Source organism: Natator depressus, chromosome 11 (assembly GCF_965152275.1).
Source record: "Natator depressus isolate rNatDep1 chromosome 11, rNatDep2.hap1, whole genome shotgun sequence".
Classification (NCBI taxonomy): domain Eukaryota; kingdom Metazoa; phylum Chordata; order Testudines; family Cheloniidae; genus Natator; species Natator depressus.
Genome location: NC_134244.1, coordinates 1,337,931 through 1,364,056, shown reverse-complemented (window position 1 = coordinate 1,364,056; position 26,126 = coordinate 1,337,931). Strand labels below are relative to the sequence as shown.

At 54.3% G+C, this 26,126-nt stretch overlaps 1 protein-coding gene across 1 annotated transcript; it reads left to right on the top strand.

The window, feature by feature from the left end:
- The first annotated feature begins 12,724 nt into the window (after positions 1-12,724).
- On the top strand, positions 12,725-22,768 carry LOC141995512 (uncharacterized). Its single transcript, XM_074966749.1, has 5 exons — positions 12,725-13,080; positions 13,692-13,801; positions 15,922-15,975; positions 16,450-16,560; positions 19,800-22,768. The coding sequence occupies exons 1-5, from the start codon at positions 13,016-13,018 to the stop codon at positions 21,218-21,220; spliced, it is 1,761 nt and encodes a 586-aa protein (XP_074822850.1). The 5' UTR covers positions 12,725-13,015; the 3' UTR covers positions 21,221-22,768.
- Positions 22,769-26,126: the final 3,358 nt, after the last annotated feature.

Genomic DNA, 26,126 nt, shown 5'->3' with positions numbered 1-26,126 from the left:
GACCTGGAAAGAGAGGTCCGGGACATGCTGGCTTTGGGGGTGATCCAGCCATCGGCCAGCCCTTGGGCCTCGCCGGTGGTGCTGGTCCCCAAAAAGGATGGGTCAGTCCGGTTCTGTGTGGACTATCGGAAGCTCAATGCCATCACTGTATCGGATGCCTACCCCATGCCCAGGCCGGACGAGCTCCTAGACAAGCTGGGAGGAGCTCGGTACCTTACCACCATGGACCTTACAAAGGGCTACTGGCAAGTGCCGCTGGATGCAGATGCCCGGCTGAAATCGGCCTTTATCACCCCTCTGGGGCTCTATGAGTTTCTGATCCTGCCTTTCGGCCTCAAGGGAGCGCCGGCCACCTTCCAGCGCCTGGTGGACCAGCTCCTGAGGGGGATGGAGAGTTTTGCCGTGGCGTATATTGACGACATCTGTGTCTTTAGCCAGACCTGGGAGGACCACGTGTCCCAGGTTAGACAAGTGCTGGACCGACTCCAGGGGGCTGGGCTGACTGTCAAAGCGGAGAAGTGCAAGGTGGGGATGGCTGAAGTATCTTACCTGGGCCATCGGGTGGGGAGCGGCCGCCTAAAGCCGGAACCGGCCAAGGTGGAGGTGATCAGAGACTGGCCCGCTCCCCACACCAAAAAGCAGGTCCAAGCCTTTATTGGGATGGCAGGATACTACCGAAGATTTGTGCCCCACTTTAGCGCCATAGCCACCCCCATCACTGAGCTATGCAAGAAGGGGAAGCCAGACAAGGTGGTCTGGACCGAGCAGTGCCAGGAGGCTTTCCGGGCGCTGAAGGAGGCTCTGGTCAGTGGCCCAGTTCTAGCAAACCCAGACTTTGACAAGCCCTTTGTGGTGTTCACCGACGCCTCCGACACGGGACTGGGGGCGGTGTTAATGCAGGAGGATGAAAAGGGGGAGAGACACCCCATCGTGTACCTGAGCAAGAAGTTGCTACCCCGGGAGCAACACTACGCGGCCATCGAGAAGGAGTGCCTGGCCATGGTGTGGGCCCTCAAGAAACTAGAGCCCTATCTCTTCGGGCGACACTTCACCGTGTACACCGACCACTCTCCCCTGACCTGGCTGCACCAGATGAAAGGAGCCAACGCCAAGCTCCTGAGGTGGAGCCTGCTCCTGCAGGATTACGACATGGACGTGGTCCATGTGAAGGGAAGTGCCAAGCTGATAGCGGATGCGCTGTCCCGGAGAGGGGGCCCCGAACTTCCCCAGGTCACTGGTCACAGTGACCCCGCTCAGTTCAGTCTCGAAGGGGGGAGAGATGTGACGATGTGACGCAGCAGGGAGGGGGGAGTGTTGACCTGGGAATGTGCCCTGGGGACGGGAGACCTGAGAGCCTGTCACCTGAGCCAGGAGGGGGAGGGGGAGGTGACACCTCTGCCCAGGAATGTGGATGGAGGCTGCAGCAGGGAACCTGCTCGGTGGGTTTAGTTTCAGTTTGGGGCTGGGTGGAGGAACACAGGGAACCCCAGGGCTGGGGTCTAAGCTCCCTGCTCCCCCAGAAGGACTTCACTGAGGGGTCCTGGGTGTCCCCACAAGCTCTGTTTTGGACTGTGTTCCTGTTGTCCAATAAACCTTCTGTTTTACTGGCTGGCTGAGAGTCTCAGTGAATCCCAGGAAGAGGGGTGCAGGGCCTGGACTCCCCCACACTCCGTGACACCCTCAGCCTCTCCTCATAAGTCATGTGTTCCAGACCCCAATCATTTTTGTTGCCCTTCGCTGGACTCTTTCCAATTTATCCACATCCTTCTTGTAGTGTGGGGCCCAAAACTGGACACAGTACTCCAGATGAGGCCTCACCAATGTCGAATAGAGGGGAACGATCACGTCCCTCGATCTGCTTGCTATGCCCCTACTTATACATCCCAAAATGCCATTGGCCTTCTTGGCAACAAGGGCACACTGCTGACTCATATCCAGCTTCTCGTCCACTGTAACCCCTAGGTCCTTTTCCGCAGAACTGCTGCCGAGCCATTCGGTCCCTAGTCTGTAGCTGTGCATTGGGTTCTTCCGTCCTAAGTGCAGGACCCTGCACTTATCCTTACTGAACCTCATCAGGTTTCTTTTGGCCCAATCCTCCAATTTGTCTAGGTCCCTCTGTATCCTATCCCTCCCCTCCAGCGTATCTACCACTCCTCCCAGTTTAGTATCATCCGCAAATTTGCTGAGAGTGCAATCCACACCATCCTCCAGATCATTTATGAAGATATTGAACAAAACCGGCCCCAGGACCGACCCTTGGGGCTCTCCGCTTGATACCGGCTGCCAACTAGACATGGAGCCATTGATCACTACCTGTTGAGCCCGACAATCTAGCCAACTTTCTACCCACCTTATAGTGCATTCATCCAGCCCATACTTCTTTAACTTGCTGACAAGAATACTGTGGGAGACCGTGTCAAAAGCTTTGCTAAGGTCAAGAAACAATACATCCACTGCTTTCCCTTCATCCACAGAATCAGTAATCTCATCATAGAAGGCGATTAGATTAGTCAGGCATGACCTACCCTTGGTGAATCCATGCTGACTGTTCCTGATCATTTTCCTCTCGTGTAAGTGCTTCAGGATTGATTCCTTGAGGACTTGCTCCATGATTTTTCCGGGGACTGAGGTGAGGCTGACTGGCCTGTAGTTCCCAGGATCCTCCTTCTTCCCTTTTTTAAAGATTGGAGGCTTCTTGATCTGAAGACAGTCTGCTCCCAGAGAGGAGGCTCCCTCAGAGTCCTGCCTGGCTTCGTATGGAGTAGTTCCAGAGCATCGCCCAGGGACTCTGTGACACGGGGTAGTTTGCAGCTGTGCCTTTAGTACTGTCTCCTTGAGAAACTGCCAGCTCTCCTGAACTCCTTTTCCCCTTAGATTTTCTTCCCATGGGACCTCATCTCCCAGTTCTCTGAGTTTGTTAAAGTCCATCGTCCTTCTCTCACTCCTTTCCTCAGAATCATGAAATCTGTCGTTTCTGTCACTGTCACCCAAACTGCCTCCACCTTCAGATTCGCTACCAACTCCTCCCTGTTGGAGAGAATCAAGTGAAAAATGCTGTTCCCCCGGTTACCTCCTCCGCTTTCTAAAACAAAATGTTGTCTTCAGCGCATGCCAAATATTGACTGGACAGTTTGTGGTTTGCTATATGCTTTTGCAACAGAGTCTGTATAGTTCAAATCCCTCATTACTATCAGGTCTTGTGTTTTGGATATTTCTGTTATTTGTTCTAGAAATGTCTCCTCCACCTCTTCTCCCTGATTTGCTGGGCTATGGTGGACTCCTACCATGATGCCACCCCCATTTTCTCCCCTTTTATCTTTACCAGAGACTTTTAACTGCTCTGCCTCCCACCTCTGTCTGGCTCTCAGAACAAGTGCATATATTCTTGATGTAGAATGTAACTCCTCCTCCCTTTTTCTGTGCCTGTCCTCCCTGAACAAGCCGTACTCCTCAATACCAATATTTCAGTCATGAGATTTATCTCAGCAAGTCTCTGTGAATTCTTCCATCAACCTAGCTACCAGCTCTCGGGGAGGTGGATTTACTACAGTGATGGAAGAACCGCTCCCACCACTCTGGGAAGTGTCCACACTGAGGCGCTAGAGCAGTGCAGCTCCAGCTATAGCCTCTGAAGTGTAGACAGAGGCTTAATCCAAGCTACTTTGTTAATTAACCTGTTTTACTTTCCCTCGAATCCAGTTCAGGGCTGGAGTTGAAGGGGCGGGTGCCTTCACCCCAGTTAAAGTAATAAACTGGAACGTGCTGACTCCTTAATGAACTTAGTATCTTCTGCGACTGCCCCATGCTTGTTACCTGCCTGGCAAGGTCTGGGGCGGGGGAGTCTGCAGGAGTTTGCTGGGGAGGAGGACAGGCTGGCGTGGCAGGGAGCTGACACTGTCTAATCACCAGCAAATCACGCTCACTGAGGCAGAGAGGTAACGCAGGGGCTCACAGCTCTGGGTAGCTGCTGCAGCATGTTACACCATCAGTGGAGGTGTTTAAGAACAGGTTGGACAACCCCTGTCAGGGCTGGTCTAGGGTTACCTGGCCCTGCCTCAGCGCTGGGCGCTGGACAAGACGACCTCTCGAGGGCCCTTCCAGCTCCACATTTCTATGATTCTATGAGCTCCAAGTGCGATGCTCTGGCAAAAAGGCTCATATTATCCTGGGACATATAAACTGGGTGAGCACTGAGCAGAAGGCAGGGTGTTATAATACCTCCTCCCGAGAGGACTGTTGCCTCTTTGGCTCAAGCAGTTAGCCAAAATCTGGGGCCCAGCAGGCTTGGTTGTGTTAGGAGGGGCAATCAGTGAACCGAGTGAGGCCTCTTCTTGGCATAATCTTGTTCATTCACAAAGAATACCCACAAAGTCCTCTCCCTCTGGAATACAGCAGAACCAAAGAGCCCAGAAACCCCCATGCGCCACTCCAGGGAACACTGCCAAAGAAGGCCTGTCCCTCTGAGGGTCACACTCGCAGCTCCTTCTCCTGCCTTTCTGCCTCCAACACCCACAGCCTGCACCAACACCCCAACCCCTGCATTTGCCACCAGGGAAAGCCCTCAGCACATGAGGGTTAGCTCTGACCTGCCACGCACGCGCACCCAGCCTAGCAGAGGGAGCCCCACGGACCTGGACTGTTTTTACTAAATAAAGGGGCTAAGTGGAACCTTCTGCTGAGCCTGAAAGAGGGTGCATGGCACAGCCGCTGGCTATAACGAGACCTGTGATGCTCTTTGGATCCAAGACCACTGTGCTGACAGCCAGTAGCCCCTTTCCGCAGCACCCTCCCACTGGCAAGCCCACTCTGACGTACTGCATACCGTTCCGGTGTTGAGAACTGGAGGCATTTCAGACAATATCGACAAGAATGAATCTGAGGTCTGGGAAGCCTTACATTGAGGTTACTCAATCTTTGTGGTTTATCAAAGAGACGGTCACATGATGACTTGATCATGCCCTGTAAGTATCTACATGAGGGGATCCCTGGCTTCAGAAGGCTCTTTAATCTACCAGACAAAGGCAGAACAAAATCCACTGGCTACAAGTTGAAGTCAGGAAAGTTCAGATGAGAAGTAACATGCAAATTTGTACCAGTGAGGGGAATTAATGGAGTTGGCTGAAAAGTCCATCAGAAACCACCATTTCATCAAACTCCAAACTTTTCACAGGAACACAGGGATTTTGACAAAATTTTGTCTAGAAAAATATTGAAAAAAGTGTTCTGGTAAGACCAGAACATTCTGGTTTTTTTGTTTCAAAGTGACTTTTAATCCCAACATTTATTTAATTTAAAAAAGTAAAAAAACTGGAGGAAAATGTTTCAGGTTTATCCAAACCGAGCGCTTTATGTGACCTGAAACAATTCTTGTTGTTGAAAATTTTGCTTCATGGAAGTGTGGTTTGTTTTCGTTCCCATTGTCACGGAGTCCCTGGGCGATGCTCTGGAACTGCTCCCCATGAAGCCAGGCAGGACTCTGGGCCAGTTGCCTTCCTGTGAGCCTCCTGTCTGCAGGACACACAGCTCACACAGCTTCCACCTTCCTGGGTCTGACCTGGGAGCATTCAGCCTCCTCTGCCCCTCTGTGCACTTCCCACAGCGAGTCCGCCCAGGTGGGGTCCTGGGGAAGCCAGAGGGTCCTGCCCCCCAACTCCGCAGTCAGACGTGACTCTCAGCCAGCCAGTAAAACAGAGGTTTATTAGATGACAGGAACATGGTCTAACACAGAGCTTGTAGGTGCAGAGAACAGGACCCCTCAGCTAGGTCCATTTTGGGGGGCAGTGAGCCAGACATCCACGTCTGCCCTTCACTCCATGTCTCCAGCCAGCCCCAAACTGAAACTCTCTCCAGCCCCCCTCCTCTGGGCTTTGTCCCTTTCCCGGGCCAGGAGGTCACCGGATTCCTTTGTTCTCCAGCCCTTTAGCTCTCACCTGGCAGGGGGGAAGGGCCCAGGCCATCAGTGGCCAGGAAACAGGGTGTCGGCCATTGTCTGTGTCCAGACCCCTGCACACACCTGCCCTCTAGGGCTCTGCAATGATCATACCCCCTTACCCCACCCCCTAGATACTTAAGAACTGCCTAGGGGAAACTGAGGCACCCCCACACGATTCAGAGGAAACATTAAGAACAGTCCCACTTCGTCACACCCATTTCCCAGGGAATGGAAATGGCAAGTCTCAAGCAGCCCGAGCAGGTCGCCGAGGGGTGGGGCGTATGCTCCATCATGTGGAGCCTTGAAATCAAGACGCTGTTTTCTAACAGCAAATATTCTAGCTCTGCCACAAGGTCCTGGGCTGTGAAATTCTCCGTCCTGGGTCATCCTGGAGATCAGCCTGGCCTCAACATGAATAAAAGGGAGATGCCTGATGCCGGGGCATCAAGACAGGTGGCCAGGGTGGGTGGGCCTGTGTATTGGAGTGTGACACAGACACTGCTGGCTGGACTGAGTGTGAGACAGAACAAGATAGGGATTTCTGAACCATTCAGTGGACAAATAAGTGTGTGTGAGAGTTGGACAGACAGACAGACCCGGACAAACAGGGATTCAAAACAGACAGATCGTAACAGTGCTATCAGGATGCAGGGAGAGGAAGGGAGATTGGGCTAAGGGCTCTGTGCTACAGAAGGGCTAACGATGGTGTGACGATGTGACGCAGCAGGGAGGGGGGAGTGTTGACCTGGGAATGTGCCCTGGGGACGGGAGACCTGAGAGCCTGTCACCTGAGCCAGGAGGGGGAGGGGGAGGTAACACCTCTGCCCAGGAATGTGGAGGGAGGCTGCAGCAGGGAACCTGCTCGGTGGGTTTAGTTTCAGTTTGGGGGCTGGGTGGAGGAACACAGGGAACCCCAGGGCTGGGGTCTAAGCTCCCTGCTCCCCCAGAAGGACTTCACTGAGGGGTCCTGGGTGTACCCACAAGCTCTGTTTTGGACTGTGTTCCTGTTGTCCAATAAACCTTCGGTTTTACTGGCTGGCTGAGAGTCTCAGTGAATCCCAGGAAGAGGGGTGCAGGGCCTGGACTCCCCCACACTCCGTGACAACTGGTGGCAGCGGTGGGATCTACTGCACCCCGTGAACGGCGCTTCCTGCAGTAAGTGACTGGGGAACAGTAAAACGAAGGGGGATTGACGGGGACCAGGCGTGCTGAAGATTCAGAGAGAGAGACGGTTTCAGGGGGCGGTTAACCCCTGGGAGTGTGTCACCAGAGAGAAGGACTTTTGCAGTAACAGGGTCCCCCGGGGGATTGCAGCGAGCGGTCCCAGGGGCGGAGGAGTCTGCAACTCGACCCTGGCAAAGAGGTGGTGACCTCAAGAAGGACTGGCACACTAGGGGCTTTTCCTGGAAACCGTGGACAGCTGCCCGGCCTGCGAGTGGCCAGCCGGGAGATGTACGCTAAACGCCTTAAGAGCGACCTGGTGGAGCTGTGCAGGCAGAGGGGGCTGCGCGTCGGGAGGTCCACCAAGGAACAGCTGATTGCCCAGCTGGAGGAGAGGGATCGCTTGGATGACCCGATCCCTGTCCCTGAGGGAAGCCGGCCGGCGGACGCAGCGTGGGCCCTGGGGCCTGACCAGGCTGGGAGGGGTCAGACTGCTGCCCAGGACACCCCGAGACCCTTCCTACCTATGCCTGGGGGGGGGGTTGTGGGAAGCCCAGCGAATACCGAGGGCCCCCTGACCCCAGCAGCCAGCAGGGGATCCTCCCAGCGGAGCTCCCCATCCCTGGAGCGGATGCGGCTGGAATGGGAGAGGGAGAGGAAAATGAGGGAGCTGGAGGATCATGAAAAACAACGTCAACATGAGGAGAAACAACGTCAACATGAGCAGGAGGAGAAGGAGAAACAACGTCAACATGAGCAGGAGGAGAAGGAGAGGGAGCGTCAGGAGAAGGAGAGGGAGCGTCAGGAGAAGGAGAGGGAACGTCAGGAGAAGGAGAGGGAACGTCAACATGAGCAGCAGGAGAAGGAGAAACAAAGACAGCATGAACTGGAGCTGGCCAGGCTGAGGAGCAGTGGGGCCCCGGCTGCGGTGAGTGAGGGGGGACCCAAGACTGCAAGGAGCTTTGATAAGTGCTTCCTGGCCCAGCGGAAGGAGGGGGAGGACATAGATAGCTTCCTGACGGCCTTTGAGAATGCCTGCGAGCTGCACAGGGTTGACCCTGCCGACAGGCTCCAGTTCCTCACCCCCTTACTGGACCCCAAAGCCGTGGAGGTCTACAGCCGGATGACAGGGGCAGAGGCAGGGGACTATGAACTGTTCAAACAGGCTCTGCTCCGTGAGTTTGGGCTGACCCCCGAGATGTACCGGAGAAGGTTCCGGAGTCAGCGTAAAACGCCTGAGGTCACCTACCTACAACTGGTCAACAGGATGCAGGGATATGCCCGCAAGTGGACAGCGGGGGCCCAAACTAAAGAGGACCTGCTTGACCTGTTTGTACTGGAGCACCTGTATGAACAGTGCCCTTCCGACCTGAGGCTGTGGCTGGTGGACAAAAAGCTCGCGAACCCCCAGCATGCAGGGCAGCTGGCCGACGAGTTTGTGAACAGTCGGTCAGGGGGTAGCCGGGAGGAGTCCCAAAAGAACAGGCCCCCCCCGATGCAGAGAGAGAGTCACCATGGGGCCTCCCAGCGGGGAAATAGGGAGAACCCCCTCCAAAGGGGAACGCCCGGTGTCGGGCCCCTCCGACCCGTTCGAGGGGACCAACGTGACCTGAGCTGCTATCACTGTGGCCAGAGAGGCCACGTACGGGCCCAGTGCCCCGGGCTCAGGGACAAACTGAGCAGACCCAACCTACCCAGGGTTAACTGGGTAGGGACTCAGCTGGACGAGGGGCAGGCGACCCAGGAAAGGGGGGCTACCAGTTTGCCACCTGCTCAGGAGGGAAGAGTACCCCCAGCCAGCCCCGCCAGAGGGCTGGAGGCTCTGGACTCAGGGTGCTCGGTTTACAGGGTGGGTGCGGGGCTGTCCCTCCGGAGAGAGTGCCTTGTTCCCCTGGAGGTGGATGGGAGGAAGGTCAATGGATACTGGGATACGGGCGCGGAGGTGACGCTGGCCCGGCCCGAGGTGGTGGCCCCAGATCGGGTGGTGCCCAACACCTACCTGACCCTGACGGGGGTGGGCGGGACCCCATTTAAGGTGCCTGTGGCAAGGGTACACCTGAAATGGGGGACCAAGGAGGGCCCCAAGGATGTGGGGGTACACCACCATTTGCCCACTGAAGTTTTGATGGGGGGGGACCTAGAGGACTGGCCAAGCGACCCCCAGACCGCCCTGGTTGTGACCCGTAGCCAGAGCCGGCGAGGGGCACTGCGACCTGACCCTGGGGAGGGTACCACACTGGAGGCGCGAGACCCTACTCGGGTGGGGAGGGAGCGCCGAGGGGCACGGCTCAGAGAGGCTGCGGCCTCAGACCTGGCCACGGAGGGGGAACCGGGCCCCATCCCTTCCCCAGCCGCTGAGTTCCAGGCCGAGTTGAGGAAAGATCCCTCCTTGCAGAAGCTCAGGGACCTGGCCGACCTCAGTGAGGGACGGACCATGAGGAGAGGCTGCCAGGAGAGGTTCCTGTGGGAGAAGGGGTTCCTGTACCGAGAATGGGCTCCCCCAGGGGAAGGGGAGTCCTGTGGGATCAGGAGGCAGCTGGTGGTCCCCCAGAAGTACCGCCGCAAGCTCCTGTCCCTGGCCCATGACATCCCCCTCGCAGGGCACCAGGGAATCCGGCGCACCCGGCAGAGGTTGCTACAGAACTTTTACTGGCCCGGGGTCTTTACCACCGTCCGGCAGTATTGCCGATCCTGTGACCCCTGTCAGAGGGTGGGGAAGGCCCGGGACAAGGGGAAAGCGGCGTTGAGACCTTTGCCCATCATAGAGGAGCCTTTCCAGAAGGTGGCCATGGACATCGTGGGGCCTCTCAGCAAGACGACCCGGTCGGGGAAGAAATACATTCTGGTGGTGGTAGATTTCGCCACCCGCTACCCCGAGGCAGTGCCCTTAGCTTCCATTGAAGCAGACACCGTGGCAGATGCGCTCCTGACCATTTTCAGCCGAGTGGGGTTCCCCAGGGAAGTCTTGACAGACCAAGGCTCCAACTTCATGTCGGCCCTGCTCCGGTGCTTGTGGGAGAAATGTGGGGTCCGGCATGACTGGGCCTCAGCGTATCACCCCCAGTCCAATGGGCTGGTGGAGAGGTTTAACGGGACGCTAAAGATGATGCTGAAAACCTTTATGAACCAGCACCCGCAGGATTGGGACAAGTACTTACCTCACCTGCTGTTCGCGTACAGGGAGGTGCCCCAGGAGTCTACCGGATTTTCGCCTTTCGAACTGTTATATGGAAGGAGGGTGAGGGGCCCCCTGGACCTGATGAGAGACGAGTGGGAGGGGAAGGCCACTCCCGATGGAGAGTCAGTGGTGGAGTATGTCCTGACCTTCCGAGAGAGACTGGCTGAACTCATGGGCCTGGCCAGGGAGAATCTGGCCAGAGCCCAGAGGAAGCAGAAGGTCTGGTATGACCGCACGGCGCGGGCCCGTGCCTACGCCACCGGGGATCAGGTGATGGTTCTCATCCCCGTGAGAAAGAACAAACTACAGGCCGCCTGGGAGGGCCCGTTCAAGGTCGTCAAGCAGCTCAATGAGGTAAACTATGTGGTGGAGCTGTCGAACCGGGCCCACCACCGCCGGGTGTACCATGTGAATATGATGAAGCCATATTATGCCAGGGGGAATGTGGTGTTAGCTGTGTGTGGTCAGTGGGAGGAGCAGGGAGATGACCCTTTAGTAGATCTATTCCCTGGGACCAGAGCTGGTTCCCCCCTGGAAACAATCCCCCTCTCGGATCAGCTCACCCCTGCCCAGCAAGCTGAGGTCAGGGGGGTGCTGCATCCGTACCGACAGCTGTTTTCCAACCAGCCTGGACGCACTAATCTGACTGTCCACCGGGTGCAGACAGGGTCGCACCCGCCGATAAGATGCTCCCCCTTCCGAGTCACAGGGAAAACTGCTCAGGACCTGGAAAGAGAGGTCCGGGACATGCTGGCTTTGGGGGTGATCCAGCCATCGGCCAGCCCTTGGGCCTCGCCGGTGGTGCTGGTCCCCAAAAAGGATGGGTCAGTCCGGTTCTGTGTGGACTATCGGAAGCTCAATGCCATCACTGTATCGGATGCCTACCCCATGCCCAGGCCGGACGAGCTCCTAGACAAGCTGGGAGGAGCTCGGTACCTTACCACCATGGACCTTACAAAGGGCTACTGGCAAGTGCCGCTGGATGCAGATGCCCGGCTGAAATCGGCCTTTATCACCCCTCTGGGGCTCTATGAGTTTCTGACCCTGCCTTTCGGCCTCAAGGGAGCGCCGGCCACCTTCCAGCGCCTGGTGGACCAGCTCCTGAGGGGGATGGAGAGTTTTGCCGTGGCGTATATTGACGACATCTGTGTCTTTAGCCAGACCTGGGAGGACCACGTGTCCCAGGTTAGACAAGTGCTGGACCGACTCCAGGGGGCTGGGCTGACTGTCAAAGCGGAGAAGTGCAAGGTGGGGATGGCTGAAGTATCTTACCTGGGCCATCGGGTGGGGAGCGGCCGCCTAAAGCCGGAACCGGCCAAGGTGGAGGTGATCAGAGACTGGCCCGCTCCCCACACCAAAAAGCAGGTCCAAGCCTTTATTGGGATGGCAGGATACTACCGAAGATTTGTGCCCCACTTTAGCGCCATAGCCACCCCCATCACTGAGCTATGCAAGAAGGGGAAGCCAGACAAGGTGGTCTGGACCGAGCAGTGCCAGGAGGCTTTCCGGGCGCTGAAGGAGGCTCTGGTCAGTGGCCCAGTTCTAGCAAACCCAGACTTTGACAAGCCCTTTGTGGTGTTCACCGACGCCTCCGACACGGGACTGGGGGCGGTGCTAATGCAGGAGGATGAAAAGGGGGAGAGACACCCCATCGTGTACCTGAGCAAGAAGTTGCTACCCCGGGAGCAACACTACGCGGCCATCGAGAAGGAGTGCCTGGCCATGGTGTGGGCCCTCAAGAAACTAGAGCCCTATCTCTTCGGGCGACACTTCACCGTCTACACCGACCACTCTCCCCTGACCTGGCTGCACCAGATGAAAGGAGCCAACGCCAAGCTCCTGAGGTGGAGCCTGCTCCTGCAGGATTACGACATGGACGTGGTCCACGTGAAGGGAAGTGCCAACCTGATAGCGGATGCGCTGTCCCGGAGAGGGGGCCCCGAACTTCCCCAGGTCACTGGTCACAGTGACCCCGCTCAGTTCAGTCTCGAAGGGGGGAGAGATGTGACGATGTGACGCAGCAGGGAGGGGGGAGTGTTGACCTGGGAATGTGCCCTGGGGACGGGAGACCTGAGAGCCTGTCACCTGAGCCAGGAGGGGGAGGGGGAGGTAACACCTCTGCCCAGGAATGTGGAGGGAGGCTGCAGCAGGGAACCTGCTCGGTGGGTTTAGTTTCAGTTTGGGGGCTGGGTGGAGGAACACAGGGAACCCCAGGGCTGGGGTCTAAGCTCCCTGCTCCCCCAGAAGGACTTCACTGAGGGGTCCTGGGTGTACCCACAAGCTCTGTTTTGGACTGTGTTCCTGTTGTCCAATAAACCTTCGGTTTTACTGGCTGGCTGAGAGTCTCAGTGAATCCCAGGAAGAGGGGTGCAGGGCCTGGACTCCCCCACACTCCGTGACAGATGGAGTGAGTAAATCAGCAGAGCCCTACTGAAATCAAGGGGGGGTACGACAGCTTAAAGCTGGAGAGGATCTAGGCTACCGGAGTCTGTTCTCTCTGGGGCTTGCAGGCTGGCTGATATGTCTCCTTAACTGTTCTGTGTCCCATGCTCCTTAGGGCCAGGTATCTACAGCATGCATCTGCTGCCATTCTGCATGGAGCTGGCCAGCCACAGGAATGGCCATGACCACTACTAACCACAGGCCTGCAGACTTTGGCTGCATCTCCAGAGACACGCCCCAATTCCTGGCCGCTTCTCCTCCCCAGCTGCCTGGCTGGCCCCTGTACAGGACGGACGGTCACCATGGGGGAGTACTACAAACTGCTGGAACTTCCCCAGGACGCCTCTGACGAGGACATCAAAAAGGCCTAAGTCCCCCTTCCTTGGCGCTTCCTTTTCCCCATGCACCCCGATGGCATGGTTCCTGCTGCCTCCCTCTGCGATTGCCAGTGTTCTCTGCCTGGGGCTGCTGGCCAGCCCTGGGGAACTGGAGGTCTCTCCTGATCTCTCTGCTCTGAGAGCACCTCATGGGCTCTCAGCTGTGACAGACACCAGAGAGGGGTTCCTGGGGTAGGACAGCTCCACTGGTAAATGGGGTGTGAGTCCAGCTAGTGACCATTTGAACATCCCTGGGACAGGGGCATTGAGATGTGTTTAAAGGAGTCAGCTCTGAAAGGTGAGCATTCCTTACTGAGATGGGTGTGGGTCACAGGGGTGGAGAAGGGCAGAGGTCAGCTGGGGTGCCAGAGCTGGCCTTGCAAAATCCAGGGGAGGAGGAGGGGAGGAGGTGGTAAGAATCCCATAGGTGCTGGGAGACAAGGGCAGCTAAAGGGAATTCTTCTACTTGCTGGGCTTCCCGCAGCAGGAGTCGGTACCTATGGTGGGGCTCTGAGGGGCTGCCTAGCATAGGAGGATGCACAGCACCTAACAAACTGGGCATGGCCAGGTGTGACTGACTGTCTCTCTGGGCTCTGTGCAGGTTCAGGAAGGCAGCAATGAGATGGCACCCGGATAAAAACCCAGAGACCGAGCAGTACGCTGAGCGGAAGTTCAAAGAAATAACAGAGGCGTATGAAGTGCTGTCAGACAGTAAGGGGCCCACCCGTCCCCTTCTCCAGCCATCCACCCTCGCTCGGCTCATTTCGGGTCCTTGATGTTCCCACTCTCCTCACTGCACTTGTGTTGCGCTCCTTGTGGATGCTGAGGCAGTGACTTCTGCCGCACACGCTCGGTGTCTGTCTCCCTCCTCTGGTTGCAGGCTCTTATGTAAATTATGTTGTCATGGGATAAGAGGGAAGATCCTTTCATGGGTTGAGAATTGGTTACAGGGAACAAAGGGTAGGAATAAATGGTAAATTTTCAGAATGGAGAGGGGTAACTAGTGGTGTTCCCCAAGGGTCAGTCCTAGGACCAATCCGATTCAACCTATTCATAAATGATCTGGAGAAAGGGGTAAACAGTGAGGTGGCAAAGTTTGCAGATGATACTAAACTGCTCAAGATAGTTAAGACCAAAGCAGACTGTGAAGAACTTCAAAAAGATCTCACCAAACTAAGTGATTGGGCAACAAAATGGCAAATGAAATGTAATGTGGATAAATGTCAAGTAATGCACATTGGAAAAAATAACCCCAATGATACAGACAACATGATGGGGGCTAATTTAGCTACAACTAATCAGGAGAAAGATCTTGGCGTCATCGTGGATAGTTCTCTGAAGATGTCCACGCAGTGTGCAGCGGCAGTCAAAAAAGGAAACGGGATGTTAGGAATCATTAAAAAAGGGACAGAGAATAAGACGGAGAATATCTTATTGCCCTTATATAAATCCATGAATACTGCATACAGATGTGGTCCCCTCATCTCAGAAAAGCTATGCTGGCATTAGAAAAGGTTCAGAGAAGGGCAACTAAAATGATGAGGGGTTTGGAACGGGTCCCATAGGAGGAGAGATTGAAGAGGCTAGGACTTTTCAGCTTGGAAAAGAGGAGACTAAGGGGGGATAGAGGTCTATAAACTCATGAGTGGTGTGGAGAAGGTGAATAAGGAAAAGTTATTTACTTGTTCCCATAATATAAGAACTAGGGGCCACCAAATGAAATGAATGGGCAGCAGGCTTAAAACAAATAAAAGGAAGTTCTTCTTCACTCAGTGCACAGTCAACCTGGGGAACTCCTTGCCTGAGGAGGTTGTGAAGGCTAGGACTATAGGAGGGTTTAAAAGAGAACTGGATAAATTCGTGGAGGTTAAGTCCATTCATGGCTATTAGCCAGGATGGGTAAGGAATGGTGTCCCTAGCCTCTGTTTGTCAGAGGGTGGAGATGGATGGCAGGAGAGAGATCACTTGATCATTACCTGTTAGGTTCACTCCCTCTGGGGCACCTGGCATTGGCCGCTGTTGGCAGACAGGATACTGGGCTGGATGGACCTTTGGTCTGACCCAGTATGGCCATTCTTATGTTGCTGTAGCCATGCTGGTCCCAGCGTATTAGAGAGACAAGGTGGGGGAGGTAATATCTGTTACTGGACCAACTTCTGTCAGTGAGAGAGAAGCTTTCGAGCTCCACAGAGCTCTTCTTCCAGTCCCTGTCTCTTTCACCAACAGAATTTGGCCCAATAAGATATTATCTCACTCACCTTGTCTCTCTGCCTCCTCTGGGGCACCCCAGTGCTCCACACAGCTCCCTGGGGACACTTCTTGGAGCGGGGGGGTGCTACCCTCTCTGGCCCCATCATTCCAGGGCTCTCCCTTCCCCATACAGCGCAGGCCCCAGAGATGAACATTACCCTGCAGTTGTGCTATGGGGCATCCTTCTGCCAGGCCCAATCCCTGCCTGTCTGATGCCGTTGCCTCCGGCACAGAAGCCAGAGACCCGTCTCATACTGGAATCCTGCATGATAGCACCTCTGCACATGGCGCAGCCCTGGCACCATTCACCCAGTGGCCGTTTACGTTAGATATTTCCATGGCGTCTAGCGCAGCGGTAGCAAAGTGCCTCCCAGAGGTGGGCAGGGAGCATCGGCGTAGGCGCTGGCCCAGGCCAGCCTGTGACAGTCCCATGTCTGTCCCTCCCCGTTTGCGGGCAGGCTCCCTCTGGCTCAGTACTGGGGTGGGGGGGTCAGCCTGGTGAAAGGGCCGCTGTGTCTGCAACGAGAGCTGGTCTCGGCTGAAGATGGGCTGGGTGACCTCTCGCTCCTTCTCCTTTCCAGAGAGCAAGCGCGATCTCTACGACCGCTACGGCAAGGACGGGCTCACGGGGACAGGTGAGTGACCCACCCTGACCCTGCCCTCAGCTACATCTGCCCAACCCTCTGGCTTCACTGAGGCCAGAATTTGTCCCTGCGGTTGGAACTTTGCTCCCAATTCTGCTGGTGACGCACGAACCAGAATTGACCCTGGCTCATTCTCCCCGGGCTGGGCTGGCTCTGCAGGGCTAGCACGAGCCCAAGGCACAGAATGTTTGCTTCTGTCTGCCTGCGAATATCCACAGGGGGCCCATCGGCCGAGGGAGGAGGGACCACGTTTCCACAGCCACGTTCCAGATCAGCATCGCACTCAGGGCCTTTCCTCTTGGCCCCAGAGCTCTGCAGTGGGGAGAGACGGGATCCCAGCCTTGTCAGCTCCAAGCAGGGTGTCCTGTTTGCTTCCTGTTCTTGTTCCTTTTGAGGACCCTTGCGAGGGCCGGCTTCAGGGCCTGGGCGCCATGTTTGCCATTTCCTGTCTCTGCCTTTCCCTAGAAGAGCCTGGGGGATCGAAGGCTGAAGATGGAGCCCCTGGATTTACTTTCAACTTTGCCGTCATCCGTGACATCCTCAGAGAGTTCTTTGGGGGACGAGATCCTTTCTATGGTGAGTTTTAACCCCACTCAAGTCTCTCGGGTAGAGCTGAGGGCAATTTTTGGATGGAAAAGTTTTCCTGATGAAAAATGAGATTTTGTCGAAAATGAAATTTTTGGTCAGAAAAGGCCATTTTCTATTAAATTATTCAAGGGAAAATTTCAAGATGAAATAAATATTTTCATTCCATTTTGTTTGGAATTGAAATTTTTCCTTTGTTTCACATAAACCAAAATATTTTTAAATTTCTGGGTTTTGTTTCTTTCCTGTTCCCCACTGAATGAAAGGGAAGGAATGATGATGAGGGTTTTCCCCCACTTTTTTCTTTTTGCACTCTAACTTTTTGAAAGTTGAGAAAGTTTTAAAAAGTGACAAAGTGGTAAAAGAATGAGATGCTGGAAGTCTGCCACAGTGACACTTCCAACGTTGGAAAAGTTTTGAAAAGTTACAGAGCGGTAAAAGGAAAAGAAAAAAGAAGATAAAATTGGCAAGAAAGCCCTGGGGTGGATTCATTTTAGTGACCTCGTGGCAAAAAGGTAACATGGGGAAGACCGAGGGGGGAGGGGAGAAGAGGAAAGGGGATGATAAAAAATAAAAAAAATCATGAAAATGTTATAAAGAAACCAAAAAATTCACCCCTCTATAAGAGTTTCAGGCCAGAAGGGACCATTGTGATGGTCTAGTTTGACCTCCTGCATAGCACACGCCAGAAAATCTCACCCAGTACTTTCTCTATCAAGCCCGTAACTCCCGCTGGAGACATCGCATCTCATTTACAAAATATCCAGTGATGACTTAAAAATGGGAAGTGATGGAAAATCCACCCCAGCCCCAGGCAAGTTCTGCAAATGGTTAATTACCCTCACTGTCTCATCTGAATTTGCCGTGCTTCAGGTTCCAGCCCCTGAATCTCCTTATGCCTTTTTCTGCTTCCCTAAAGAGCCAGCTCGTGTCAGAAATCTCCTCCCCAGCGAGATTCTTACAGTCTGGGATCAAACCACCTCTTAACCTTCTCTTTACCAAACAAAGCACCGTGAGCGGCTTTCGTCTCTCACTAGAAATCAGGTTTTCCAGACCACTAATCATTTTTCTGTCTTCTGAACCCTTTAAAATTTTTAACATCATCTTTGAAGTGTGGCCACTAGCAATGGACACAGACCCAGTCCTACAGTAACAGTCTTACCAAGGCTGTATACAGAAGTAATACGTCTTCCCTACCTCAGTTAGATATTCCTCTGCTTATACATCCAAGGATCGCGTTACCCCTCGTAGCTACAGTATCACCCTGGGAGTTCCTGTCCAATTTGTTATCCCCCAGGACCTTAAAGCCTTTTCAGTCACTGCATTCCAGGAGACAGCCCCCCATCTAGTAAGTGTGACCTATGGTCTTTGTTCCTGGATGTGTGACCTTGCTAAGAGGGGCCATCACTCATTTTAATGCTTGGGGGTAGTCTACACTACACGGGTCCTGCTGATACAGCTATCCTGGTATAGCCATACTGGCAGATAGTGGAGACACGGTTTATGCCGACAGAAGAGGTTTTTCTGTCATTACAATAACAACATTGCTGGCGATGCCAACAGAAGCCCTCTTCTGTTGACAGAGCTGCGTCTACTCTGGGTTTTTGGCAGCAGAGCTATGTCGGATGGGGGGTGTGGTTTTTTCAAACCCCAACCAGCATATGAGGCCAAAGCTTTTTAGTGTAGCCCTGACCTCGGTTAAATCATCCCATCTCACAGCAACACAGAGGAGCAGCCTGTGCGGGAACCAGGAGCCACATTTGAGGTGGGCAGCCTGGCCCAATGGATACAGGAAAGGCCTGCTGCTCAGGTGACCTGAATTTTATTCCTGCCTCGCTGTAACCTTGGGCCAGCCGCTTCCCAGCTCTATGCTGCAATGTCCTCACCAGTGAAGCAGGGACGCTGACACCACCCTTCCTCTGTACTGTTCTATACCTGGCTGCACTGGCCAGTGGCTTTAGTGGGCTTTGATCTTGGCTGATTCTCCTGTTAAAATCCTGATGCTTTGCTTAGCTGGGGAACTGAAAGTACAAAGGCAGGGAACATTGTTCACACCGTCTGTCTGTTACCCGGTTCCTGTCACTGCAGTCCCGGAGCACCTCCCACTCTTCCCTGTATTTATCCTCACAACCGCTGTGCAGCAGCACCGCTGTTCTCCGCCTTGCGCAGGGGAGTGACTTGCCCCAGGGAGTCTGAGGAAAAGAGGAGACTTGAACCAGGCCTCTGCAGTCTCAGCTCAGGGCCCAGCCCCTTAATAACAACCTATTCTATTGTATTCAGTGAATGCATGGGCAGCCCATGTAAGAGGCTGGGGGAAGCTAAGCCTCTGCCCAAAAGGCTGGTCATGCAGGAGGGCAAATGCCAAGGATGCGGCGTGGGTCACCTCCCTTTGGAGGCCTGCTGGCCCGCCGCCTTTGGAGTGAATCTCCCTAGAACTGTGGGGAGGGAACCAGCACCCAGACTGTGGCCCCACCTGCACACCACTCTGAGGCCCTGTCACTGCTCCGCCTCTCCCCCCAGGGGCCATCCGCCCAGCGCAGAGCAGAATGAGTAGTGGGTGGGGGTCCCTCAGGGGAAGAGGCGGAGAGGAGCGAGCGATGGATCGGGGGCCTCGGGGGGGCGCGGGGGGGGAGACAGACCGGAGGGGGCAGGGAGACTCAGGAGAGGGGGCGGAGTGGGGGTGGGAAGAGGCAGAGTGAGTGTGGGGCCTCGGAGGAAGAAGGGCCTGAATCCATAGGCAGTGCATGAGTCTTCTGTTAGGGGAGGCTTACACACAAGTGTTGGAAGCTCCCTAGAAGTGTGTGGGGGCCCACGGGCGCCCGGACTATGGCCCCGCCCGCGAGGCCCTGTCCCCACTTTGCCTCTTCCCCCGAGGTCTGCTCTTGACCAACATCCCTTGTACCATCCTCTACAGCTAGCCCGCGAATGGAATAAGGGCCTTTAGGTCAACCAAGGTCTTTAGTGCTGAGTGAAGGCCCTGCTGCCGGGTGAGCCTGGGCCTCAGTTACCGTCCTAGGTGATGTCCCAGTGCGGGATTGGAGTTTAAAGCTGGGCCTCCAGTTACTGGCCCAAGGACTCTTCTCAGGGCAGCGCTGGGAGGGTCCACAAATGCTGACGAGGGTCACTTCTTGACGGTTGAGGAGACAAACAGCAGAGCAGCAACAGGGAACAACTCTCATGCTGGGCCTAGCGAGGTGCATTCTGGGCGTAACAAGTCTGATTTCTTGCAGGTGTGACGGGTGCTGAGAGGAGCAACAGAGAAGCAGCAAGGAGTGAATCACACCCTGGATACGAGTCGCAGGAAGCATGCAATGAGTTGAATGGGGGATATGAGTTTTATGATGGGTGGAACAAGTCGCATGAGGGATATGAGCCGCATGGCGCATGGAATGAGTCACATTATGAGTTTGAGTCTGCTCCTGGATGCAAGTTGCATGAGGAGTATGTGTTGTATGATGGGTGGAACAATACACCAGACAGACAGGAGAGGACTCCTGGATACGAGTTGCATGAGGCGTATACGTCATACGATGGGTGGAACAATACACCAGACAGACAGGAGAGGACTCCTGGATACGAGTTGCATGAGGCGTCTGCGTCGTACGGTGGGTGGAACGATACACCAGACAGACAGGAGACGACTCCTGGATACGAGATGCCTGAGGCGTCTGCGTCGTACGGTGGATGGAGCAGGCCACAAGACAGAGACGAGTCAGCTGCGGTATATGAGCTGCATGCTGGATGGAACAGGGGACAAGACAGACCTGAGGCAGCTCCTGGATACAGGTCACATGAGGAGCGTGCGTTGTATGATGGATGGAGCAGGACCCAAGACAGACCTGACTCAGCTCCTGTGTACGAGCTGCATGCTGGATGGAACAAGTTGCAAGCTGGATGCAACGAAGCAGCTGCTGGATGGAAAGAGTCGGCTGCTGGCTATGCCCCAGCTCCCAGATACACATCACCTTATGAGTGGAACAGGTCAGCGGCCAGCTGCACCAAGGTGGCTGACAGGAGCAGTGAGCTGGCTGCTGAGTGGAACAAGCCAATTGCGGATGAGAAGAGTCGACCACCAACTGAAATGAGGCTGCTCCCAGGTGGAAGGAGGCTACTCCTGGGTGGAACAAAGAAGAGGCAGTCAGATGGAATGGACAAGCTCCTGGGTGGAATGAAGAAGCTCCTGGATGGAACCAAGAAGCTCTTGTGCAGACGGAGCGAGCTCCAAGGAGGAACAAGTCCAGTCCCACCAGGAGAACCACAGCTGTTCTCTAAAGGAGCTAGTCGGCTGCTCCCGGATATAACCCGCTGGCCGCAGGCTGAAATGAATCAGTTACGAGGAAGAGCAAGTCAGGTATTGCATGCAACCAGTCCGCTCCCAGATGTCAGCGGTCAACTGCAGGATGAAATGAGTCTACTCACAGATACAGCCAATCCACTTCTGAGTGCAAGAAGCAGCCTGCTACATGGAACAAGTCGGTGCCCAAATGTAATCAGTCGGCCCCAGGGGGGAATAAGTCGCCTCCCAGACATAACCAGTCATCTCCTAGGCAGAACGAGCAGATTCCCAGTCAGAAGCCACCTTGGTGTCCAATCCTCTGATTCCAGCTGTTCCCATGACTCCTTTATCACCAGGCTGGGGAGAATGCTGTGAACGCCAGGATCCATTGGGAGGGAGGTTTCCAGAGGCTGCTGGCAGAGCAGGCAAGGGGCTGTTCAGTAAAGACTGGGACCAGAGCTCTCAGCATCAGCGTCTTTATTATTCACTGAGAAGCCAGCTAAACAGGACCTGCTTAGTCAGGGATGGGAGCACTGCTTTGAGGGCCCAGGGCCTTGCAGCCAATTGTATTTGGGGCTGCAGGGAGCTCCGGATCTCAACATTGCTGCTGTTGCATTGAGTCCTGCTTGTTGCTCACACACTAAGGTGACGGGGCCCTATAAGAGCCCAGAGAGTGCCTGGCTCTCCCCGGTGCCGTCAGGAGGTTACAGCCCCTGACTGCTGTGGCTCGGTGCTCTTGCTTTGTCTCTCTTTGAGGGTGTGCCCAGGGCATGGAGATGCCCAGGGAAAGAGCTTCTGCACAATGCAGCAGGGGAATGAAGGAGGGAAATTTGGCCTCGCTGGGCTGCGGGGGGAGAAGAGTGGGCACAAACCCCATGCCAAAGGCAGCTATGACCTGAATGCCAAGTTAGGTTGTGTGAGCATCTGTCTGGTGACAGTCTCTGGGATACTCTGCAGGAGACCGTTGGACTGGAGAGCGCTGGATGGGATGGGAGGGCTGAGGGTTTTTTCTCTCCTCATGCCCAGACTGGCTTCTAAATCCAAGGAGGGCAAGAACTAAAGCCTGAAATGACCAAGGAGATGAAGCGTTTTCTGTGGATCAGCCTGATGTGTTTGTGCTCTTTGTACTAGGACCGAGTCCCTCTTTGTTTATTGTCTGTCCCGAAAACTCAATTTGGGGTGGATGGAAAACACACTTTCCTTGTTTAGGCTTAGAACTTAGCTGAGGTTTTGTTGTGTACTTACCAAGGGTTGTGCTGAATTCTCCATCACGGACAAGTTTTAAATCAAGATTGGATGGGTTTCTAAAAGCTCTGCTCCAGGACTGATGGTGGGGCCTGTATTCTACAGCAGGTCAGACGAGATGATCACAGTGGCCCTTCAGGCCTCAGACTCTACGAACCCCATCCCTTATGCACTCTAACATCCTGTTTGCTTTTTTGACCACAGCTGCACATTGAGCAGAGGTTTACACTGAGCTTCTGCAATGACACCCAGGTCCTTTTCTTGGGCTGGTCCAGTTAATTCAGACCCCTGTAAGGGGTGTGAGTCGTTTACATTTCCCCCCATAATGTGGATTACTTTGCATTTCTAAACATTGAATTTCATCTGCAGTCATCTCTCCCATTCACCCAACCTGTTCAGATCTCTCTCAAGTTCCCCACAGTTCTCTGTGGTCCTAACAAACCGAAACAATTTTGTGTCAACTGGGCATTTTTCTACCTCACTACTCTCCCACTTTCCAGGTCATTAATACATAAATGAAACAACATGGGACCAAGTACAGAGCCTTATGGCCCTGCTGTTAACCTTTGGCCATGATGAAAATTGACCATTGAACCCTACTCTTTGTTTTCGGTCTCCTAGCCAGTTTTTGAGCCGTAACTGTACTTTGCCTCTCACCCCATGAGAACTTTGCTTTTTAGCAGCCTCTTGTGTGGGGTGTTGTCAAAGGCCTTTTGAAATACAAATAAATGATGTCAACTGGTCTCCTTTAGCTGTTACTTCATTGGTATGTTTAAAGAATTCTAAGGGACTAGTGAGACATGACTTTCCTTTGCAGAAACTGTGCCAGGAACAGATATGTCTTACAGGTCTAGAATTCTCCAGATTGCCCTTACAGAGTTTGTTAAATATAGGCCCAATATTTGCTACCATCTACAACAGTGACAGAATAGAAGGAGAGGTGTCATATTTTTGCTAGGAGCCCAGCCACTTCGTACTTAAGCTCCTTCAGAATTCTTGGCTGGACCGGGTGGCCTCATGACTAATTACATTGTAAATGGCCAGTTCACTTCAGCATCTCTGCTCTGACACCTCCGTCTCCCAAAGTCGTTGGTGCCTCTTTCTCTCTCATACACACACATTCTGCTCCTCTCTTCCCTGTTCTGGAATCCTGGTTGCTTCCCCCTGCCCCCACCTCTCTTTTTCAGCATCTGTTTCACTCCAGACCACTGTCTCCTCCTCCCTCTAACCTCTTCCTCCCTCATTTCCCCCAGGTTCTTTTCTACACCCCACCCCTTGCAGCCACCCACCCACCACCCACCTGCTGGATCATCTGCTCGCTGCTTTCACTCCATCCCTTCTCTTCCATTTCTCCCTGTCTGTCTCACTCTGTGTCACTCAGCCAGTGGGACTAACTCAAAGGGAGCCTGTCCCAAAATGGGCCCTGGCTCCAAACCACCACGATCTTGGGAGGAACGGTGGCTGGAATCCAAGCAGCTTTTCAAAAAACCCACTGAGAGGTTACACAAATAGCCCGCCCTGTTTTAGGAGCCACAAAGGAGGAACTTCTACGTCCCAAAGCCCTATCAGTGCCATGTGTGCGGGTGTCTGGCAGTGCTCAGCTGGGACTCCGGTAGTGCGAGCGTCAGCACAGACAGCCGGCTGGGATTCCAGCCATGTGAGCTACACAGCGCACAGGACCCAATGCAGTTGGGGCCCGGGAAGCACCTGAAGTGCGAGGGCATATGTGCTCAGTGCAGCGATCTCCAGTGGCAGGCACACACAGGCAGAAGCTCTGTTATTTCACAGAACACGCTGTGTGTGGATGGGGCGAATGTTAACAGAGCTGTAGAGGATGTTCTGTATCTATCAGGCCACAGAACGAGGTGACTCAGTCCTGGGGATCCTGTGTCACCCGAAGGGGGAGAGCGAAGTGTGTGGGCTGCTCTGCAGCAAGGTATGACCCCTAAAAATGCTAATACATATCAGCAGTGAAAGAGTTAATAGTGGGGGGGGGGTGCACTGCCGGTGACAGGCAGGACTGTCAAACAAAGGGTTAAACCGTCACAGCATCTTGCCCACTTGTTGCCTGTGGTGGCTTATTGTAACCTCCTGAATGAAAGTGCAAAGCCCTGACATCACAATCAGACCGAGCTTTCCATTGGCTGCAGCAGTTGTTAATCAGCAGTGGAGGAATATGAGGGGCTGCTAGTGGGCTCCTGCCCTGCCCCACTGCCCCAGAGCAGCCTCAGGTGTGCAGTGAAATCAGAGAGGCGGGACTCTTGAGACCAGGATGCAGCTGGGATCTTCTCTCCTGCAGCAGTAAGGTATGGCCGGAGCTGTGTTCAAGCGGTAAAGCCCCAGGGGAGCTGCTGAGCAGGGGAGAGGCTCTGGGCAGTGGGGTGAGCTGGGCAGAGGTGCCAAGGATGGGGAAGCAAAAAGAAGGGGGGATGGCGAAGGAGCAGAGGTGGCGACTGGAGAGCCCACGATGCAACTCATAGAATCATAGAATATCAGGGCTGGAAGGGACCTCAGGAGATCATCTAGTCCAACCCCCTGCTCAAAGCGGGACCAATCCCCAACTAAATCATCTCAGCCAGGGCTTTGTCAAGCCTGACCTTAAAAACTTCTAAGGAAGGAGAACTGGACCAACTGGACCAGAGCTGCAGACAGAAAAAAACGGAGAAGGAAGAAGCCAGAGTGTCAAGCGAGAGTCTCCTGAGCATGGGCCTAATAACCTAATAAAGATCATTCTCCTAGCCCAGAGGTTCTCAGACTGTGGTCTGCGGACTACCAGTGGTCTGCGAGCTCCATTCAGGTGGTCCGTGGATAGTTCCCTCTAAGGTGCACACCTGGGTGGCTGCACACGAGAGAATGAAGGGCCACCCACCTAATTAGTGGAGCCGTGCAGGCGTGGCTCCACTAATTAGATGCCTGGATCCTGGAGAAGATGCATGTGTAAGGTGAGGTGGTGGCCTTGGGGGGAATAGGGGGTAGGTGGGAGGGGGCCGTGGGGTGAGAAGAGGGGGTGGGGGAATTTGGGATGTGTAGGGCTGCGGCGACCAGAGAAAGAGGCGACTTTCTCCAGCTCCAGGGCTGCAGCTGTCAGGAAGAGACCCCCCTCCTTTCCTGCCCCAGCTCTGTGGCTGCTGCGGCAGGGGAGAGACCCCCCTCCTTCCCAGGCCCAGCTTGGGGGTGCTGTGGTGGGGGAGAGAGGGAGAGACCCCCCTCCTTCCCAGGCCCAGCTCGGGGGCTGCTGTGGTAGGGGGAGAGAGGAGAGATCCCCCTCCTTCCCAGCCCCAGCTCGGGGGCTGCTGTGGTGGGGGAGAGATGGCACATCCATCACATTAGAAAGGTAAGACTACTGATATTAAAATATGAGCATGCTTTTATTTGTAGGACAAAAAAACGTTAATTATTATTAAGGTTTTTTTATATAGTTTTACAATAGTTAGCTAATGGTACAAATGACATTTGGAAAGATCATTAAGTAGTCCCCTGAGACCCTCAGCAATTTTCAAGTGGTCTGCGAAAAGAAAAGTTTGAGAACCAATGTCCTAGCCCATGGCTTTGCCCATGTCACCCCTCTCTTTGCCTCCATTCACTGGCTCCTCCTTCTCTACTGCATGAAACATAACCTACCTGTTTCAGAGTGACAGCCGTGTTAGTCTGTATTCGCAAAAAGAACAGGAGGACTTGTGACACCTTAGAGACGAACCAATTTATTTGAGCGTGAGCTTTCGTGAGCTACAGCTCACTTCATCGGATGCATACTGTGGAACTACCTGTCTTCGCTTTCACTGCCTTTCATGGCCAGTCCCCACCCCGCCTATTAGAGAATCATAGGACTGGTAGGGATCTCGAAAGGTCGTCTAGTCCAGTCCCCTGCTTCATGGCAGGACTAAGTATTATCTATCACAGAATCATAGAATATCAGGGATGGAAGGGACCTCAGGAGGTCATCTAGTCCAACCCCCTGCTCAAAGCAGGACCAATCCCCAATTAAATCATCCCAGCCAGGGCTTTGTCAAGCCTGACCTTAAAAACTTCTAAGGAA